We start from the raw sequence: 22,354 nt of genomic DNA, 5'->3' as shown, positions 1-22,354 counted from the left end.
TGCATTTGGCTACATACCCTGTAGTGGCGTGACAAAGCCTGTCTGCGTTTCGATATGAGCGACAATTGTCACTTTGGCTATGCCGGTTATATACTAATAATTATGACGGAAAGCGATATGTATATTATAACTAGCTTAAGGAAAAAGTTAAATAATTCCTTCTCGGGAGCGTGGGCAATGGGCCGCGTGCTTTTGTATTCGTTATGTGTGTTGTGTGTGTTATGGAGGGGCATTGGCACCGTGGACTATTGCCAACAACTTAGGGAATTGAAGCTTGGTAAGAAAGATATACCTAGATTTTAGCTGTTAACTGTACATCTTTTAATTCCGTATATAAATGTACATTGCAACAAGTGCGGAGAAGAGGAAATTCGAATCAAGTGGTGATAAATTAAATCACAATTTTTTTTTAGCCTGCGTTAGTGTCCCACTGCTGGGCAAAGGCCTCCCCTCTCTTCCTCCATTCAACCCTATCACTCGCATTTCCCCACCAGTTGGGATAAAATTTTTCACAATCTCAATTTACTATTTTTTGTTTATTTTTTATCAACGCGAGGTACGAAATCCGTCCTCGCGCGTGTATCGTACAACGTTTTTCAGTACTTACATATGATTACCTATGTATGGCCTTTTGAAGGGCTGAATGAACACAACAACTGATCGACAGCCCGCCTGCCTCCGGCCGGGCGTCCCTACGCCACATCTACATGGCCTTTTGAAGTTTCGACCTGACGAGAAATAAACCACTTCACGCACTAGCTCTAGCTACTGCGGGCAAAGAGCACCATCTGATTTCAAAATAGTTATTTGTTATACAAGGGGGCAAAGTTGTATTTTAACGCCGAGTGTGGAATTCTATTCAGGATTCTATTCTCGAACCACTCGCTTCGCTCGTGGTTCAACTATAGAATCCTTTCACTTGCTCGTTTTTCAACACACGAGAAGTAAAATACATTTGCACCCGAGTGTAACACAAAACTTTTCCCCTCACTATAGCGAGGAAACTACAACGAAAAAAATGCGTTTATCACTGCTTCCAGTAGTTCCACAGGTGGTAAATCATCTTTATTACTAGATTTACCTACTTTTATCAATATTAAAGCAGTTAATTTGACTTTATTCAAGGTCAAATTACTTTACCCACTAGTGGATAAAGTGCGTTTTTACCCGCTGGTATTAAAGGACAAAACACGTGTTTCCGAGCTAGTGAGGGGAAAAAAAAATTATAAGTTTATGCAAAATTTTTCGGGTTTCATAATAATTATTCGGTTTTCTTATGTTCCACCGTTTATAGTGCCTAAACGTCTCTGAAGAACTACATGTTTCATTAGACTTATTTTCTTTTTGATATCCAAAATGTATGGAAAATAAGGTGGAGAGTAATCTCATGTTTAACCACAAATACCACAACGCATCATTTACGCGCACTTTTCGCAACTGTCAATGTCACTGAGCATGTACAGTCGGCATTAAAAGTAGCGGATCAAAACAGAAACTACCATTCTGTAACCACAAAACAAAAAGACAGACAGACAGACTATACATAGAAAGAATAATTTATGATATCATTATTTTTAAAATCGGGACTTAATCGCGTATAACTACATATTAAACTGACCTCCAACGTTTCAAGGACGGCGTTGTCCCCGTGGTCTTATCGATGGTATCGTGGTCGATTTTAAAAATAATGATGTGTAATAATCGTGAAAGTTTAAATCAGTGTATAATTTATGATGTTTCTAACCTGCAGTGTGTATTTTTGACATTACTTTAACCAGACCAAGCTTTTAGTCCTAAGAATCCATACAACAAATAATTTTAACTTTGATCCTAACCAGAGCGTAATTATATATCCATACTATAATATTATAAACGAGAAAGTGTGCGTTTGTTTGTTTGTCCGTCTTTCACTGCAAACGGATATAAACTACCAATAATGGAATTGGATACCTTTAAAATAGTTGTGGTAAATGAGGTCATGTATCCAAATTCGGACGCACTTTCCTCGGTGGCTACCTAATCGGGGTATTGAGGAAATAAATGGTCTTATAAGTAATAATTTTACACCAAAAAGTTGATGATTCAGGAGCTCAAAAATGGTCGACAGCGTTGAATGAATTAAAGATTTCCTTTGGCTCAATCAATCTTTATGTTCCTAAGATATGTCGACCGGTATTTAAGATGTACTACATGTACAATAAAGTGATGCATCAAGATAGTGAGGGCATTACAATATCTTATATTGTAGCGCCGGCTAGCTCGGTTTTGGGGTTCGGTTTGAGGCTATAAGTGAAAATGCATAGATTAATTCACAGTTTATTGTTCCCAGGCACGTTAATACTATTGTTACACTCATAAATCAATACTGTAAGCTAATTGACAGGTTTGTTGCACAATCTTAGTAATTACGCAAATAAACAACGTTACTCGTAACGCGCCGGTTGCCGGACTGCGCGAGAGCGGCGCGAACGTATGGTCATAGGCTCGTCCAATCCGCGAGCAGGATTAGGGCGAGGCGCGGTATTTGATTGGTGCGCTATACACTCCCCCTCCAAGTTCCCAGTACGACCCGTTGGGGACTTGGTAGCTCTATTGGGCGCTAGATTACGAGGGCGACCACGTAGTCGCCGTGGCTGAACAGGCACCGATTGAATATCTTGACCTGACGTGTATAAGGTGAGATCGCTACTATGGAACTTCCCTAGGTCAGTATTAGTTTGCCTGTCAGCTATGATATACGAAGTTGGACTGACAATTTGTTTTATTAAATAGGGACCATCCCGTTTAGGCATAAATTTCTTGGTCAAACCTTTAGAAGCATTACTAAGCAAATGTGTGCTAACCAGCACAAGGTCATTGACGGAAAATATAGGTGCAGGTCGACGATGCTGGTCTACATCGGTTTTCTTTTGATCCTGCTGTCGTTCCACTCTTGCTTTAATAACGTCCCAGTTATTGAGAAATCTGTTTAGGTATGGGGTAATTTGTGGAATAAAGTTTTCCTTTGCAAGAATAGCCTTCAAATCACGTTGAGCGTCAAATGGTGTTCTCATTTCACGAGCGAACATTATTTGAGCTGGACTACATCCCGTCGTGGCGCATACGGCACTATTCATTGAGAACCTGATCGCTGGCAGGAAGTTTGGCCACGTACGATGATTAGTCTTCACTAAAATAGAGAGTTGTGTTTTAAGGTCTCTATTTTTCCGTTCCGCAGGGTTGGCCTCGGCGTGATATAGTGGAATTAAGTTCTGCTTAATTCCCAGTAAAAACATTGTCTGTTGCATTACCGCTGATATAAATTGAACTCCGTTGTCCGAGATGATTCTTCTGGGAAAACCATACCGTAGGAAGTACTGCTCGATAAGGGCTGGAGCACAGACTTCTGCCGTGGCGTCCTTGAGGGCTATCAGCTCCACCCAGCGTGTAGCCGTGTCCTCGATGAGCAGCACCCATTTCTCTCCATCATCTCCTTCAGGTAGAGGGCCAAAGAGGTCTATAGCTAGCACCTCTCCTCTTTGATTAAGCACTGGGGTTTGTAATAGTCCCATTGGCTTCTGGTTACTTATCTTATAACGTTGGCATTCTTCGCATTGTTTTAGATATTCCGTGATGTACTTTCGCATTCCTGTGAAGTAATACTTTTGACAAATGCGTGCGAGAGTCCTTTCTACGCCCTGATGACCAGCTGTTGGAGCGTCGTGGTACTCTTTTAAGACGGCCTCCTTCATAGAGTGAGGTACTACCAGCTGCGCTTCCTCAGACTCAGAGTTGGGATTGTAATAGTAAAGGACCCCCTGGGCCATGACATATCCTCTCTCTAGCCATCTGGTGGAGTTTATGAGATCAGAGTCTTCCAGGTCTTGAATAATCTTGGCGACCTCTTGATCTTCGAGCTGAGCAGTACGTAGTTCCGTCGGGTTAATTTGTGGAATATCTATAATAACAGAGCAGACTCCACAATCTTCTTTGGAGTTTTCATCGCAGACGGGTCGACTCAAGGTGTCTGCTATGACATTGGCCTTTCCAGGTGTATATTCATACTTGATGTCAAAACCTTGCAGTTTAAGTGCCCACCGGATAAGGCGACCACTTGGTGACTTGTGAGTCAACAGCCATTTCAACGGCTGGTGATCTGTCTTCACTAAAACTGAATGACCATCTATATAGGGCCGGTACTTCTCTACCGCCCAGATTACAGCCAGGCACTCCCTCTCGGTTGTACTGTATCTTCTTTCTGCAGCAGTGAGCAGTCGACTGGCGTACTCAATGGGACGCTCATCTTGTCCTTCACCTTGCATAAGGCAAGCTCCAAGAGCATAATTGCTTGCGTCCGTCCGCAGAATAAAGGGTTTGCTGTAATCCGCTTGCACCAATATCGGAGCAGAAGTTAGTCTGGTTTTGAGCTCTGTAAAGGCCTGTTGTTGCTCATCTTGCCATTTCCATGGTTCATTTTTCTTGGTTAGCTTGGTAAGCGGTTGAGCTACCGCTGAGAAATTTGGAACAAACTTTCTAAACCAAGCACAGGTTTGAAGAAATGTCCGGAGATGTTTGAGATTAGTTGGCTCTTTCATAGCTAAGATAGCTTCAACTTTCCCATTGTCTGGCTTTATACCGTCTGACGTGATGAGGTGACCAAGGTACTTGACCTCTTTGCAAGCAAAAACACATTTTTCTCGGTTTGCTCTTAAGCCAAACTGATGCAGCCGTTCGAACACGAGTTGCAGGTCTTGCAGGTGTTTCTCGAAGCTGTCAGAAATCACCAAGAGATCATCAAGGTAAGCTAAGACTGTAGTGTTTTGCAGGCTGGCACCGGATTTGAACTTATCCATCAACCGCTGGAACGTCGCAGGAGAGTTCTTTAGCCCAAATGGCATGCGTAGAAAACGGTATGTACCAAATGGTGTGATCACCGCTGTCTTATCTCGATCAGCTGGCGTCACACTTACTTGCCAGTATCCGGATCTCAGATCTAGGGTACTTATGTAACACTGTCTTCCAGTCGACTGTAGCAGTTCATCAATTAAAGGTAAGGGATAGTTATCTGTCTTGGTGATACTATTCAGTTTTCTGTAATCAGCACAGAATCTGACAGTATTATTCTTCTTAGGGACAAGCACAGCCGGTGAAGTCCAAGCAGATTCACATTCCTCTATTATCCCTTCCCGGAGCATCTTCTCAATCTCTGCTTTCATAATTTCCTTCTTCGCAGGTGTGAGCCGGTATGGAGGTACAGATATAGGTGCATGATCTCCTGTGTCAATGTGATGTTCCACAATGGGAGTGGGCGCTCCCCCTAGACTGAAGACTGCGCTATTCCTCTGTAACACTTCGGCTAATTCCATCTTTTCACCTTCGCTGAGCATTGATCCTTCTTCAGCATGAAGTATATTGCTTGCAGCAAGTGACAATTGTACTGGTATGTCATTTTCATACTGTATGGGATACTTATCCCCTCCTGGAAAGCACCAAGTATTGGTGTTAAAGTCCAAGTCGAGCCGAGAGGCTTTTATAAAATCAACTCCCAGTAAAGTATCATTTTCTTGGGCTTCAGGTAAGATCAGGAACTCTTGAGGTATTATCCTATCCTTCACTTTGACATCCAAGGTAATTTTGAGCACATTTTTAATTTGAGGTATACCATCCGCTAGTGTAACTCTCATTTGCTTCTCGCAGAACTGTTGACCTTTCTCAAGTAACAGTGAGTAGAGCTTCTGACTTGCCATGCTTCTCTTTGCAGCTGTATCCACTAATGCAGTACCTCTCATATTCAGGATTTCAATTCCTAAAAGTGGCCGCTGATGTCTGTTTACATAATCCTCATAGGAGTCAAATAAATCCAACACCGGGTCCTCGGAAGCATTCTGGTCCTTTAGGACTCCAGGTGCAGGCTCCTTGGAGCACTCAACCTTCTGTGCTGGTCCTGAAAAATCCACAGTTGAAAATATAATCTTCTCACAGGATGTGGCAGACATATTTATATTGTGATCCATAGATGACATACTGTTGCTACTTATATTGTGACCATTTGTATTACTGTTATCAGCTGATCCTAAAACAGCTGTAAGCAACCTAGATTTAACGTCAATGACCTGCTCTGACCTTACAGAGATATTACTAGTATTGGACACGGGACAAAATGACAGATCCTTACTATGGGAATCATTAACTTGTTTATCACTGTTATCAATAAGGGACTTTGCAAATAGTGTGCACGGCTGTTGAATGACTACGGGGTCATCCGAGAGCTGGAGGAGCGCAGGGCGTCACCAACCTTGCTACTAAACCGTCACCAAAGAAATTTGCAGGAAGTGCATTTTGAAAATCAGTAAGAGACAAACAGGTCTCGTCAAGTTTATCATTTTGAACTTTAGGTATAGTGATAAGAAAACTACTCACCGGGGAAAGCTTCTTAGTCTGCTTACCAGTGCCCTTACACCCTGGATTGGACGAATCCATGTTGCAATTGACAGTACAGAATGAGGCATTACATTTTTCGCAATTTGCGCGTATAACGCCTATTTGACCACATCCATAACAACGCAAAACATTAACATCTGATGCCTTATTATTATTATTATCACTAGACGTACTAGAGTCTTTAATTAACTTGCGACATTCTTCTTTTACGTGACCGAAACGTTTACAATACCCGCACTTCTTATTATACGACTTAGATTTCGCGGCGGACGCGGCACTGTTGTTATCACTGTTATCATCGAAACGCCGCGGCGGAGGCGCGCGGGGCTCGCGGGGAGCGCGGGGCTCGCGGAGCGGAGGCGCGGCGCTCGCGCTCGCTGTGGCAGCGGCGCGCGGCGGCGGTGTCTTTGATGTGTTGACGAGACGACTTGGCGATGGCGAGGTGTTGCTCACGTTCTCGTTCAATGATTCTTCTACAGCGCGCGCCTTTTGTAAGAGAATTTTGAATGTTGCGCACTCTTCTCTTTTGATACGCTTGCGGATACGCTTGTGTAGAAGTCCGTATACCATGTCTAACTGGATTTTCTCAGTTAACTCGTTGCGCGGCAATTTTGCAAATAGTACACGGCACTTTGCTACATAAATATGCGTGTTTTCGTCGCCTTGAGGTGTTGCATATAAGTCGCGGTATATGCGCGGCGGAGCTCGATTGTCTCCGTAGGTATAGCGCAAACTGTCCAAAACGTCGGCCCATGACTTAGTTTCTACTTTAATTCCTTGCCACCAATCTGCGGCTGCATGTGTCAACAGCATTGATAAGCCTCGGATGGCGTTATCATCCGAAACGTTTGCACAATCCTTGTATGCTTCAATGGCGTCGATAAAACCTTCGATGGACTCTTCAGGATCTCCAGCGAATCGGGCTTTGCAGCGCGAGAAATTTCCTCCTTCTGCAGGAAACGGTGTCGAGGCAGATGATGACGGGTTTCTAGTGGTCGTGATGACACTCTCCAGCAGTTCCCTGAAGGCGTTGGTCTGCGACCGTTGTAACGACTCCACTAGCGTCGTGACGTCATCCCTCGTGAACGAACCTTCGCGAGCGATCTCGGCGTCCTCGCGCGTCGGCGTCGGCGTCGACACACGTTGGTGTCTCTTTGATTTTGGCGGCATGTTAAAACACTTTTAATGTTTATTTTTACGAATCACGGCACAAAATTTTCACTATACACTTAATAGCCTCACACTTGGGCAGCCATTTTGTAGCGCCGGCTAGCTCGGTTTTGGGGTTCGGTTTGAGGCTATAAGTGAAAATGCATAGATTAATTCACAGTTTATTGTTCCCAGGCACGTTAATACTATTGTTACACTCATAAATCAATACTGTAAGCTAATTGACAGGTTTGTTGCACAATCTTAGTAATTACGCAAATAAACAACGTTACTCGTAACGCGCCGGTTGCCGGACTGCGCGAGAGCGGCGCGAACGTATGGTCATAGGCTCGTCCAATCCGCGAGCAGGATTAGGGCGAGGCGCGGTATTTGATTGGTGCGCTATAATATCTATTTATACTTATAAACTATGGTATTACATGTCAATTAATTAGGTAAATGCTTCTTTATTAATTACAATAGTATTGTTAGTCCCATGCATATAATCTGTAAAGTGGATCTACCCAAATTATTTATGCAGGTGGGGAAGGGAATTTTTATTTTAGCGTTATCGATGTGTTAATAAAAAGTCAAGTTTAGTGACATTATTCATAATTTTTTTTGGAGATTTATAAATATTAGGTATAATGTTCTTTCCCTTGACTTAAAGTATGTCAATATCTATCTGTTCTAGTCTAGTCTATCTAGTCTAGTCTCATATAATTCAGTTCAGCCATTATTGGCATTATCTAAATTGGTAAAGCGGTTTAATCGTGAGATTATATTTTTTTCATGTTTTTACTTCGGAATAGTGTCAGTATGATACCAGAAATTAATTAAACATTTATACAAAAACGATACTAGGCCTAGTAATTAACTATGATAATGATAAAGATATCAAGAGAATTCGGTGTTCCGACGCTCGCTTAGATGGAAAGGAACTCAGCTACACATACTTAGACAAAAACTTAACCCCTAAAAACTGTTTGACTCCATAGAAACTGGTCGAGGCAGCGAGATCCCGGAACGCGTGCTGTCCATAGACGGCAGAACACGTATACTCAAGCTATGTGCGCAAGACTCTGTGCCCACCGCAGCGCGGGCGATAATACGAGCATTGATCGTACATGGACTGCGATATCGCGAGCTCGAGATCGTGGAAGAAAAGTGCACGCTACAGCAGCTCCAAGACTTTCAAGATGATATTAATCTAGATTCCCACGTCAAGTTAGTATCTTTTCTACATCAACTGTCCGCTGTCTTGCTCGTAACCGGAAAGTAAAAAAAGCTTTATTTAGTCAACCAGCACTTCTACTGGCAAATTCGCAGTCTTTGATACAGTATCTATTATAAGACGACTAAAATTTTCCATGTGTGTACTTGAAACATCAATGATGATGTTAATGGATGATGACATCATCATCATAATTTAGCCATTAATCGCTCACTGCTCAGCATAGGCCTCCCTTCGTGTACGCCTCTTATCCCGGTCCTGGGCTAACCCCATCCATGAAGTGCCCCGCAGTTTTTCGAACTTGAAACATCGGAAGTTATTAAGTCCCGTTTACTATATTACGTATATTTACTCTACTTTAAATAATTCCTTTGCATATCTATTTATATAAGTTACCGATTTAATTAATGCCACACATTTAATTAATAATAATTGATTTTAATTAAATAAGAGTATATGAAATACCATCACGGAAACTAATGTAATAATGGAAAACTCGTGCGATGATAAGTTACCTACTAATAAATAATAATACATATTATATCCCTTTAATGATATAATTTACTAGGTACTTAAATATGTATTTAATCACTATATACAAAAACTTACCTATTTAGTAATAAGTTAGCTCAAAAACAAAAACTCTAGAGTTATAAACACAGACCAACGACCTAATTCTAGTTTTATTAATTATTTATGAAAACCTAGGCTTCGAATGCGATATAGGTCGAATCTAGTTAGATCCGTGTAGTTTTCGATGCATCTTAAAATTAACAAACCACATCTAGGACTTTCCATAAATTTATTAATTACTTTTTCAATCAGTGATTACTTCGTACTGAGCATAGCTACAGCATGGCGTGACGAGGGGACCTCAATAGCCCAGTGCTCCGAAGGCGCCTGCGGGCTCGCGGGGTCCCGCCTCGAAGTGCTCGGTCGCGGCGCGGCGCCCGTAGCCAGACGACTACTGGCACGTCTGGCGCCCGGGGCTCCGTTTCACTGTCTACAGAGCTGGGAGAAGCTACGGGAACCTGAGTGCGGTTTTATTGATGACTTCTCGCCTAAGAAGACACCCTGCAGGTACGACATATTGAAATAGTCACACCAAACTATCTCTGAGGTATGGCATTAGCAATGACGAAATATTTCAATGACTTCATCGGAACGGGGGAACCTCAATAGCTCATTAACGTAGTATAATTAAGGCGTCTGTGGGTCCCAGTGTGGGCTCGCGGGGTCCCGTCTCGAAGTGCTCGGTCGCGGCGCGACGACTGTAACCAGACGACTACTGGCACGCTTGGCGCCCGGGGCTCTGTTCCACTGTCTACAGGGCTGCACTGTCTGCAGCTTTATTGATGACTTCTTGCCTAAGAAGACACCCTGCAGGTGCGACAAGTTGAGATATTTAATATTGCATACTTTTCTGCTGCATAGAGTCACACCAAACTACCTCATACTGGATGCATACCTACTGGTTAAATTTCCTCACTGAATGGCGATTCCTATTCTTTGCCCAAGGAATAAGACAGCCCCAGCGTTACCCCAGTCCCGTTACTCCATAAATTCCATGACCCCCACATAATTTTGTTTTTTTTTTACATACATTTTTTGTCTACAGCGAATGGACAAAAAATCCATGTTCTGGAGAATGCGTGACTGTGGCGATAGAGGGAGGAGATTATGAGGAAGAACAATGTGAACTAGCACAAGAACTAGCCAAAGTAACAGATCTACCACTGCGTCTAACTTATTCTTTGAATTATTCAATAGAAGAGCGCGCCGACAGCTCGTACCTCTTATTTGACTTCGATATTTTGATGGGCAGCAAGGAGCGAATATGGCCTGCACCCTTTCATCCGAACCTCACTCAGGATGCCGCTTCTTTGTCATTGGGAGATGTTAGAAGACTACTGTATTTTGCTCCTGCAGTTCTGAACCTCGCATACCGCTTCCAGCCACCAGCTTCGATGTTGCGTCGTGTTCTAGACAATAATAGAAAACTTGGAATTGACACAGCGGCTTGTAAAACCATCGTCGAATCTAAAAACTCCCAAGACCTCGCTCGCTCCTGGATCACATGCAATGACAAATTTTGCGACTTGAAACCTGAGGTGTTCATTTATGTATGTGAAGCGGAAGAAAATAAAGATAAACGGTACGATACTATCAGAAGAATAGTAAAAAACCACTGGTTAAACATTACTAATCGAAGTAGTATATTGGAGCTGCGGTATGTGGAGATAAATTGTTCTCTAACCGATGTAGTCAGAGGCGATTTGGAAAATTTTATGACGAATTACGAGTATGTAAGCGTGCGTGGTGTGGTGGCCATGGGATCGGCAGGAGCGTCGTCGCTGCCGAAATTTGCGCGGGAGTCGGCCAAGGTCCCTCTGGTGCTGGTGGCGCCGCCGCCAAGCGGCGTGGAGCTGGCGAGCGCACGGATTACGGCAGCGTCAGCGGCAGCGCTGGCGGCGGCGGTGCGCGCGCTGCTGGCTGACTGCAAGTGGCGGCGCGTCGCACTTCTCAGAGAAGAGGGTCGATGCGATGTGTTAGTACAACTTATGTTATATATATGTTAGGCAGGTACACCTGAATGTTGAATGACCGAGTCATTTAGTCATCCCCATACTGGTTAGCGTTTTCTATCAACGATTGTCACTTGGCTGGGCAATGATTGTCCCAATTCTTAGTCTATTCAACTATTTTACACTTTGAAATTTTGTGTCTACAGCTATCAGTTTCTATAGCCGGCGTAGCTTTATTTGACGTTCATATGCGCATTGTAATATGCCTACTTGAAAAATAAATATTTCATTTTCATTTTTTTTTTCATTTTTTTATTATAACTAAAAATAATTATTCCAGCTACGTAAGCGCTACCCCTCCACTCCTAGTACTCCTAGTAACCAGTGCTAATATCTATGCTTCATTTTATTTTGCACAGATGGAAGCGGTCACTGGGCGTAGCAGAGGCGTTAAACGAGCAAGACCTTGTAGTGTACCAGGACATCGTGCAAGCGCATAACGTGACGGGCACACTTGACGCACTACAAACGCACGATGCGCGCATCGTTGTGATAGACGCTAGTGCGGGCACAGCGTGGATCGTGCTAGCAACAGCGGAGAAACGGGGGCTGACGATGGAAGCTGGGTTTGTGTGGATCGTCATCGGCGCGGCGGGAGACACTTCCAATTCGGTAAATGGTTATATGTATGCTTGTGTGTATGTGCAGTCAATCTGTGTAAGAATGTCCTATAATCACAGAATATATAATAGTACAAGTACAGAAGGCCCACTGCTTTGATGTTCACGACATGCCGCCTTTTTAAATGCCTACAAAATTCTTACAAAGAAACGAGCCGCACGTGCGCGGCGCCCGGCGATAGGGTTGCCTATGGACTAAAACGAATTAATACTCAGAAAAAATGTTATACTATTATATTCAAGTCTTGGGTACTTTCTAGGTATATATATATAGTATTTATATATTTTTGTTTGAGTTCCAACATCACAAGCCTTATTGAATCTTTTTGGGGGAGTTAATCAGTAGTAGATCTGTTTAAAAATGTCTTATGGTATTTATTTTATTCATGATATCTATTTAACTAAGTATTATTAGCCATTCCACCCGCGGACATCCCATATGAACCTTAAAAAAACTCGCCACGTAAAGTAACATTAGAAAGTGCGAACGTGCGTTCCGTGAGAACGCGCGCCACCCCTGATTAGGCCGCGAACTCGCGGCCACCGGCATGTACTTGTAGCGCGGCGATAGAATCGCGGAGTGAGCCGCGCCTGCTATAATATTTATTTATTTATTAGTCGCTACGATGCGCATTGGTTTTAAATTAACATTACCATCAACACCTGGCGGTACCTAAGTAAATTTCTTTCTTGACTTTTTACACGCTTTCAACACTGTCGACCGTGCAATTCTCCTTACCCTGCTTGAGCACCTCAAAGTGTGGCCTTGAGCTTTAAATTGGGTTTTGTTTGGCGTGGCTGGCGATGGCTGAGGGAGGCGATGGCTGAGATGCGCGCCATATTCGTGAACGGGTGCTGTTTGTGAAGACCGGTCTGTTTCAGCTAATAGGGGCTATGCTATTCTATGTAACATTAATTTTGAATGAGATTACGTTGAGGCACTCTGTTCGGTCCTTGTTTGTTTATTTTTCTTTCTGACTCTTGGAGACCATATACATCTCCAAGGAAAAAAGTAGATTAAGTATACATATATATTTTTTTTTCCTTTGCTTAAGACAACAAGAGTCTTTTACAACTCTAAAGTTATTTTAGTTATTCGGTTTTTTTCTTCATGTATAATTTTTTTAGATGTACTTTGACACTTAGAGACTCTATACATCTCTAACATCTCTTATTAATAATCATAATAGCTTTGTACTTTGTATAATTTCTTGTGTTAATATTTTTTTTTTATGAATACTTTTGCTTATTAAATTGTATCTTGTTTTTTTTTTAATGCATGTTAAATATAAGATGTAATGTTTTGAAAAGAAGTGGCCCGCCGAGTTTCTTGCCGGTCCCATAGTGGATACCCTCCTCCAACTGAGGGGGGACTGAAATCTTCTCGAGGCTGAGGCGTAGGGTTAGAGCCGGCGTAGTTTTATTTGACGTTCATAAGCGCATTGTAATATGCCTACTTGGAAAATAAATATTTCATTTCATTTCATTTCATTTCATTTCATTTCATTTCATTTCATTTCGTATCTTATTAACGCCATTAAGCAAAGCGTGTCGATCGTGCCTTGTTAAAATGGTGTGATTTAGGCGCTGGTGTACCACAAGGAGGTATCCTTTCACCCTTTTAATTCTGATACTTTGCCAATTTAATAACTCCGAATCTTCGCTGCTCGCGTTCTCCACACCAATGACCAGAAATCTACGACCGATAATACATTAACTTTGAGAATGTTACTTACAATCAATAGAAAATAAATTAGTCACTTTCATTTAGGTATATTGCAGTGCAGCTATAACTTTTATACTTGTTGTTTCAGGACTGGCTGCCAACGACTTCAGAGTTCTCTTACTTCACTGTCAGCGGTGGCTGGCGCGGCGGCCAAGCTCCAAACAGCCTGCTCCCCTCCTCGACACTACGCGACGCTTTAGACAACGAGTTCCCAAGATGGCCGCCACACACATCCGCGCTCGTCGACGCCATTTTGTTGATGCTTGAGGGCACGACGCGATTGGAAGAAAGGCATCCGGAGCTCAGAGATGATCCGCATCGCCCCGGAGTAACAGAGTACTATTTTAAAGTATCTAATGAAAAGGCACCTTACACCATAAGTTATTAGCAAAGCAAGGCTTGGCAAGCAAAGCTGTAAGGCAAGCATAAAAAATATGACAGCCACTTAGGTGTCATAGAAGTACGAACACCTGTAGGGTGTTCCACTCACCCACCCACTACCTCAGGTATTTGTAAGCTCAAACCCTAATCCACGCTAAGAATCGGTTTAACTCTTGAAATTCCTGTGCAACAATTTTAAGAAATTTCTCGCTGCTGATTGATTTCACTAACTGTATTTTATTTCAGAGAATTCAAAGATATCCTCGACAACATCACAGTGCAGGGTGTGACTCATGATATACACAAGAATTCAGCTCCGCCCGTGTTCACACACCGCTGGTCAAAGAGCGGTGCACAACTTGTCGGCGCGTGGAATGGTCAGAAGAATATACATGTTGTTAAAGGTAATGCACTTTTGCAGCTGATTGTAACATTACACTGATGCACAACAAGCAGAAGCAGGAATTTAATGCGAAGCGAAGTGTAGTGTGCAAGCCATACGCGCTTTAACAGACCCACCCCCAGTTTCATAATTAAGGTATTAATGGTATCGTCGTATGTATTTCTTGAAATCGTGTCCTTCTGTTTAAAATCAGCTTTCTCCGTGAATTTATATTCTTCGCAAAGCCCATTTCATAACAAAATATGCCTATCTGTCACAAAAGAGTCAGTCCTTAGTTCCTTACGCTTCACATACGTGTAATTTGTAGCAAATTAGGTTACATTTAATGTTACTCAAGCTTCATGGAGATTGTTTGTACAGATCAGCTGTGCGGTAAAGTGCTCGACGGTCCCGGTTGCTACACCACCCGGTCCGGTAACATCTTTAACCCCCACTGCCACGATTTCGCCTGGGTCATACTAGTTTGCGCTCTGGCGTTCGGACTGCCGTCTCTCTACGCCGCCCGCGCCGCACGCCGACGCCGTTTACAAGTAATATTTTTAACCGACTTCAAAAAAGGAGGAGGTTCTCAATTCGACTGAATTTTTTTTTTTTTTTTTTGTATGTATGTTACTCGATATCTCCGAGAATCGTGGACCGATTTTCAAAATTTTTTTTTTGATCGAACGGGTATAACCCCGAGATGGTCCCATTGGCACCAAGTCGGGGTCTGATGATGGGATCTTGGAGAAATCGAGGGAACTCTTCAAATGTTATAGGCACATATTATGTTTTTAGTGTATTTTTCAAAGGTACACCAGTATTTACGCCTGATGGTAATAATTTTATGTGGCTGAGCTGATGATGGAAGGTCAACTCCTCAATGGTTAGGAGTTAAAGGATAATTCTTTCACTACTGTACATATATTCGGACTGATACATATAATATCACTAGGAACCACTAAAAATCAACAAATAAATTAACTTTTTAACAAAAATAAAACCGCCTTCAAAAAAAGCGTGTTACAAAATACGGAGAAACTAAAAAGCCAAAAATAATAAACCTTCGAATTCAGATTTCTTATCGGATTGCAATAATCTAAACATCCAAATTATAAACAAATCAATTATTTTTGGAGTCGGGGCCAGCCTGCGTATGGTTGGGTGGGGCAAACAGGAAATAGCAAGGCGATGAACAGGTCTGGTACCGACTACAAAAATAATTGATTTGTTTATAATTTGGATGTTTAGATTATTGCAATCCGATAAGAAATCTGAATTCGAAGGTTTATTATTTTTGGCTTTTTAGTTTCTCCGTATTTTGTAACACGCTTTTTTTGAAGGCGGTTTTATTTTTTGTTAAAAAGTTAATTTTCAAATTTGAAATTGCGGCAAAGTAAAACTGCTACACTTACTATTTGATACTGCGTGAATATACTTCGACTGATTAGATGTCAATTTTTAATTACTAAAAAAACAAGATACTATCAAAACCCGAACATTACCTTTCAGCTCAGAGACCGCGCCGTAGAAGAGCGCGTTTTGCTCCGCGGCGGCCAATCCGCCGCCGAGGCCGCCGCTGGCGCCGCTTTGGCCGAACACGCCGTTCCTCGCGAAGCCTTGCAATTGCTGGATAAGTTGGGCACTGGACATTATGGGGTTGTGCATCAGGCTGTGTTACGCCGCCCGAATAGAGCTGCGCTTGGAGTTGCTGTCAAGGTACGGTCATAGTCATAGTCATAGTACTTTATTCATGAACAATATAGCATTGTGTCTGAACATACAAAATAGTACATGAAAAGAAAGAGGAACAAATACTTAAAACTACACAAAAACAGACAAATCAACACTTAAGACATATTAAAATCAAATATTTCCTCTATAGAATAAAAACACCCTCTCAATAAAAACTGTTTCAATTTGTATTTGAATGCATTGTACTTAGTAATAGTTTTCAAATCTGGAGGTAATTTATTAAATATAGTAACGGCCTGGTGTCTTGTGCAATGCTCCTCTATTTTTGACAATGGACGGAAATTAACTTTTAAATTTTTGGTACGCGACAATTTACGCACCTCTTGTTCTACGTCAGTTTCATATCTTGTGATATGCTTTACAAGATCTGTTAGTAGAACTAGCACATACAAACTGGGTACCGTAAGGATACCTAGTTTTTCGAAGTATGGCCTGCAAGATGTTCGGTACGGAATGCGGAACATTATTCTGATAGCTCTTTTTTGAGCGATAAGAGCTCTATTTATATTATATTGGAAGCTGTTTCCCCATAGCATAATACTGTATCTCAGCTTGGACTCTATTAAGGCATAATAAACTATTTTGAGATGTTCTATGTCAATTTCATCTCTGAGCGTTCTCAGGGCGTAACAAGCTGAGCTAACCGCGTTCTCAATAACATCTAACTCTTGTGTCCAGTTTAACTTAGAATCAAGACGTATACCTAGGAATTTTACACTATCCACTGTGTTTATGGATGCTCCATTCATAACGATTTCAAGCTTGTCATTTTTCTTAGAGTTTTGTTTAAAAAGAGTTATTTGAGTTTTATCACTATTTAGGCATAAATTGTTAATTGTGAACCATTTATAAAAGGAGGATAATGCAGTATTGACTATTTTGTTAAGCTCTACTAGGTTATCAGCATGTACAACAGCATTAGTGTCATCAGCATACATTATTAAACTACAATTTGGTACTACACTTGAGATATATTTAACAAGATCATTCGTAAACATAATAAATAGTACAGGGCCTAAAATGGACCCCTGGGGTACACCTCGTCCTACTTTGATTTGAGCAGATTTGACGGACCTTACGCAGCCACGGTTTATCTCTTTTATTTCTACGTACTGATTACGGTTTTCAAGATAGTTACTTAAGAGACCATAGGCTTTGCCTCTTACTCCATAGAACTCCATTTTTTTTAAAAGCAACTCATGGCCCACTGTATCAAAGGCAGAACTGAGGTCTAGGAATAAGCCTACTACCCTGTTTTTACTGTGAATTTTGGTTATTATGTCATCAATTAAATTATTAATAGCATCTACAGTGCCTACATTTTTTTGAAAGCCGAATTGTCTTGGGTTAATGATATGATTGTTTTGGAGATGTAGCATAAGACTACTGATTGTAGTAATTTAGATTGCTCGACGCCGACGACGCCGATTTAGCCAAACACGCCGTTCCGCGCAAAGCCTTACAGTTAGGGCCACCCGCTTAACTCAAGGTTAGTGGGCTGACAACTGTCAAATACCATATAAAATGGTGGGTTAACCTCGGGTGGGTAAACCCTCCATTTTTGGTGGTGCAAGTGACCCTTACTGGATGAGTTGGGCACTGGGCATTATGAGGCTGTGCATCATGCTGAGTTACGCCGCCCGAATAGAGCTGCGCTTGGAAAACTTAATTATTTATTATTTTGATTGTAATAACTTGTTTTGCTCGCCGCCGCCGGCGCCGATTTAGCCAAACACGCCGTTTCGCGCGATGCCTTGCAACTGCTGAATGAGTTAGACACTTTGCATCAGATGAGATGCGCTTTGAATTGCTGTGAAGGTATTGTAAGTAGGTGTTTCTTTTTCAAAGGAAATTCTTCTTACTTGTTGATTAGTAGTAATATTTTGGCAATAATGTGGGTTCTAGAAAAAATGGACCTTCCATGGCGTATATATTGAAAACCATAGTCATAGATGGCTCACAGTTACCAAGCGTGATGGTACTCTACATATAGGTAGGTATAGTATACATTAATACAAGCTACAGATTTTATTTCTTCCTCAAACTTAACAGACTTCAAATACGAATGCTAAATTAATCAGTAACCTTTTCATAGATAAATGTTTTTGTTCTTTTCCCAAAGGCACCCCGTCCAGAAGCACCAGTCGGTGCAGCCGCTGAGCTACTTCGCGAAGCGGCGCTTCTTGCGACATTAAAACACGACCATGTAGTGCGTTTCACAGGTAAAGCTGATAATACCGTATATTTGTATTTAACACATGAGAGTAGCATCTTATTGACCAGTCTCGACGTCTATTTTTTTATTCCCATTCTCAAACCGTAAGCCTTAACAGTATGGGGTTCTTCAAAAATGATTGTACAAGTTTCTAATGGGTCGGCAACGCGCATGTGACACTCCTTGAGTTGCAGGCGTCCATATGTTACGGTGACCGCTTTCCATCAGGCGGACCGTATACCTGTTTGCCACAGACGTGGTATAAAAAAAACATGGCGCAGTCGGTAGGATAGAAATCTATACTCCCAGGGAGGAGAGTCTGATCTCCACGATGACGAATCTTCGTAACTTTATTAATAGCTTAAATGAGAGTTAATCACCTATAAAACACGTAAATAAGTTAACTTTGATGTTTAAAGATTTCTTTTCCTCTTCATGGTCCCGTAAAAAAAATACTAAAAAAATATGTTTCAGGCGTGTGCTGGGAAGGAGGGCCCCTAGTACTAATGGAGCACGCCTTTTATGGCGACTTGCGACGGTAAATTATATTTTATAATAAATTGTATGTTCTTTTAAATATATTATTTCAGTTTTTTAATTGAAATAAGTACCTATACTTATTTAATAACCATTTGCGTAAAGAAAATGTTGATCTCTCACACATTCCATCAATATTTGAACTTAACCTAGCGTAAGTAAGTAAGTAAGTAAGTAAACACTTTATTGTACAGGAAAATAATACAGCACATAATATTTAAAATAAAAAGTAAAAGCGTAAGCGTAGCGTATAAAGCGTAGTAAGGCGATTAAACCTTAGAGTAGGTATTATCAATATTATCATCCCCCTACATGCAACTTGCAATCTCTTTTTATCTTTAGGGCTCAACACTCTGATGCATGATTATTATCATTTCGCACTATCCACTCATTGCATAGATACTTATTAAAGGTACCTCCGCGCACGGCGAACGCTAGCGGAGCGCGCTCGCGCCGGCCTTCCCGAGCCGGAGGCGGCGCATGTAGCGGCGGCGGCGTTGACGAGACTAGCGCGTGAAGCGGCGTCGGCGTTAGGGTATCTAGCGCACCAGCGGCTGGTATGTACTAAAGTTATTTGTATATGGTTGACGGTCGGTTTATATATGGTCACGCTTGCGGAGCGCGCTCATTGCGGCGTCCCCGAGTTAGAGTCGGCGCGTGTAGCGGCGGCGGCATTGACGAGACTAGCGCGTACAGCGGCGTCATCGTTAGGGTATCTAATAGCGCACCAGCGACTGGTATGTAACTTATGTTAGCCCTACATGTCATGAAACTTAGGAACTAATCGGTGGCATATGCATTTCAAGTCCAAGTCAGCATCTTAGAAAAATCTAAAAACGGAATTACCATGAAATCTATTTCATAATCGAATCTGCCAATAAAATGGCTCGGTTGATAAATACGACTTGTACTTACCTAAAAGTTTACTTTAAAATATCTGTGGCTCAACTTCTTTAAATCATCTTTGGGTTCGAACTTCGAAGGACCGATCTTGCCGAAGCCCGAGTTTGTTGTTCAATCCACACTTTTGTGCATTACAGGTACACAGAGACGTTCGGGCCGCTAACTGCCTAATAGACGTTCGTCGATGTCTGAAACTGGCCGATTTCGGGATGGCAAGGCGTTTGGACAGTCCGGGGAAGGGAGAATATTTATGCAAGCGTCGTGCCATGTTTCCGGTTAGTAACAAAGTAGTACCAACCAAAAGAGAAAAAGTAACAATATTTTAATTATTGAGAAGACGCAAATATTTTAGTCGAAGTCTCGTCAAACAGAAAAAATATTTTCAGGTGACTCATGACTTCAAGACCACAGAAACTGGTATTCCTAATAAATCTTAGGTGACTTCGGGTCAAAATAACACACTATACATAGATATTTGGTCAATATCATTCAACATAAGTCGTTTACTGATTTTCCTTCAGGTCCTATGGATGGCGCCAGAATCCCTCTCCCGTGGCGTTTTCTCCGCAGCAAGTGACGTATGGGCACTAGGGGTGCTGTTACTAGAACTAGCCACGTTAGGAGAGCGGCCATACGGCGCATGGATCACGCCTCGAGTTTTACGACACGTGCGCGAAGGTGGCGCACCGCCGTTGCCGCCAGATGCCGTGCCTAGCACGTAAGTAACGTAACGAGTAAATAAATGGAATTTCTCTCTAATTACATTTGGAGACAGTAGCGACCGCCGAGATAATATGCTCTACGCATATCTCAGAGGCCATTCAATAAATTTCAGCAACGTTAATATAGTTACCTGACAATTGACATACAAAGATATCAAACAGCATGGTGATGTGTCCAATTTTGATGTGTCCGATGAGTATTTCTATATAAAGTGACGCGTATTAGTGGTTAATTTAATTTAACTTAATATTTTATTTATTATATCATATTAATATTCACAATTTTATTTTATTTTTTTAATTTGAAATTTGAAATTTTGATTCGAATTTAATTTTGTTTTAATGTAGTTTGACTTTAAATTAATTATTGAATTTTATAGCTTTAATTTTTATATAGTGTAATTTGTAAATTTTAAATAATGTAACGTAATGTAACAATATGGACTGTTTGTCTGAAATAAACGAATACAATACAATATATAAAAGCTATCAATATTATATATCTAGAATATTAATAGCTGATATATAACATTAATAGCTGTTTACCTATACTTAATATAATTACAGCCGCGGCATAACAGCGGCTTGCTGGCATCGTTCGCCCGAAGAGCGGCCGTCGGCAGCCGAAATAGTCGCCTACCTCGCCGATCATCCTCGCGCCATTCAGCCGGCGCTAGAACCGTACGCCGACGCCGATACAAACGCAAACGCCGCCCCGGATGATGTGTATATAGACGAGTGGACTGTTAACTAATATAGAAACAAACCAATTTTTTCAGCAGAAAATAATTAAATGTGTAAGAAAGAAATTCCATTGCGTGTACATTATCCAGGGTTTGTTCCTTTTTCTACTGAGAAATTTGGCTTACCTTATATCTCACTGGCCAATGCACGCCGACGCCGATAAAAACGCCGACACCACTTCGCCACCACGTCAATTCCATCAAACCATTCAAATTCGTTTGGACAGTTATTAAAAAGGAGCTGATTTGACTAAAAGGCAAGTAGCCTAATAACAAAGTGGCGTGGTTTTACCAGCAGGGCTAGCACATGATTGTCGCGAGAGTATGTCGCCGCGAGATAGGTCACATGTCTTTTTCTAACTGTATTATGACATAGGTACGGGCAGGCTATCTCGTGCCAATCATGTGCTAACCGTGTTCTTAGGCTCCGCGCACACGGAGGCAACAGTTGCTCGGCGACTTTCGTATTTGTATGAAAAGTTGCGTCGCCTCGTGTGCGCACCTTCATACTAGCCCATAGACCGAGCGACGGAGACAAAACAGTTTTGTCTCCCGTCTGTGGGGGGCCTTACTGCTAGGCCGCCAGCGCTTTTTGTTTGGTGTAAGTTACTGAATTTGGAGAGAATTAAGTGCAATATAATAAGTGAAACTAAATTGTAACATTTACTCAAGTTATTTTTGTACAAAATATGCTAAATAAATAATACATATCAGTCATTACTTATTTCTTAATAATTCATTAAGTTTTCTAAAAAGGGACTCTTTTTAGTACGCTGAAATAATTTGTGAGTGTGTTTAGTAAAACGTCCCGCTTTGTCAGTTACCATTAAGGTGAGATTTACTTGTATCTTTATATGAATAAACTGACAAAGTGGCTTTATAGCAATCGACAAAGTGGGATGTTCCCTCTCACACTCACATTTTATGAAATTACCCAATCGATATTATAAATGGGAAAGTGTGTGTGTGTCTGTTTATTTGT

At 41.6% G+C, this 22,354-nt stretch overlaps 2 protein-coding genes across 3 annotated transcripts; one reads left to right on the top strand and one right to left on the bottom strand.

Annotated features, from left to right (window-relative positions):
• Positions 1-58: 58 nt before the first annotated feature.
• Positions 59-22,275, top strand: LOC125227206. Of its 2 annotated transcripts, XM_048131459.1 has the most exons (15): positions 74-277; positions 8,568-8,796; positions 9,629-9,883; positions 10,422-11,351; positions 11,748-12,000; positions 13,823-14,070; positions 14,362-14,519; positions 14,879-15,048; positions 16,010-16,216; positions 18,375-18,474; positions 18,942-19,005; positions 19,417-19,561; positions 20,045-20,182; positions 20,429-20,625; positions 21,197-22,275. In XM_048131459.1, exons 1-15 carry the CDS (start codon positions 103-105, stop codon positions 21,381-21,383), a joined length of 3,456 nt encoding a protein of 1,151 aa, XP_047987416.1. In that variant the 5' UTR covers positions 74-102; the 3' UTR covers positions 21,384-22,275. The 2 variants fall into 2 exon arrangements, 1 of the variants encoding a protein (XP_047987416.1); XR_007177153.1 differs by lacking the exons at positions 19,417-19,561; positions 21,197-22,275 and having other exon boundaries at positions 59-277; positions 20,429-20,567.
• On the bottom strand, positions 5,029-7,967 carry LOC125227207. The gene is made up of 2 exons (XM_048131460.1): positions 6,400-7,967; positions 5,029-5,923 (listed from the first exon to the last, which is right to left on the bottom strand). Exons 1-2 carry the CDS (start codon positions 7,588-7,590, stop codon positions 5,873-5,875), a joined length of 1,242 nt encoding a protein of 413 aa, XP_047987417.1. The 5' UTR covers positions 7,591-7,967; the 3' UTR covers positions 5,029-5,872.
• Positions 22,276-22,354: the final 79 nt, after the last annotated feature.

The sequence above is a fragment of the Leguminivora glycinivorella genome, chromosome 6 (genome assembly GCF_023078275.1).
Source record: "Leguminivora glycinivorella isolate SPB_JAAS2020 chromosome 6, LegGlyc_1.1, whole genome shotgun sequence".
Taxonomy (NCBI): Eukaryota; Metazoa; Arthropoda; class Insecta; order Lepidoptera; family Tortricidae; genus Leguminivora; species Leguminivora glycinivorella.
Note: the sequence above shows the minus strand (reverse complement) of the source record. Positions and strands in the feature narration are given on the sequence as shown.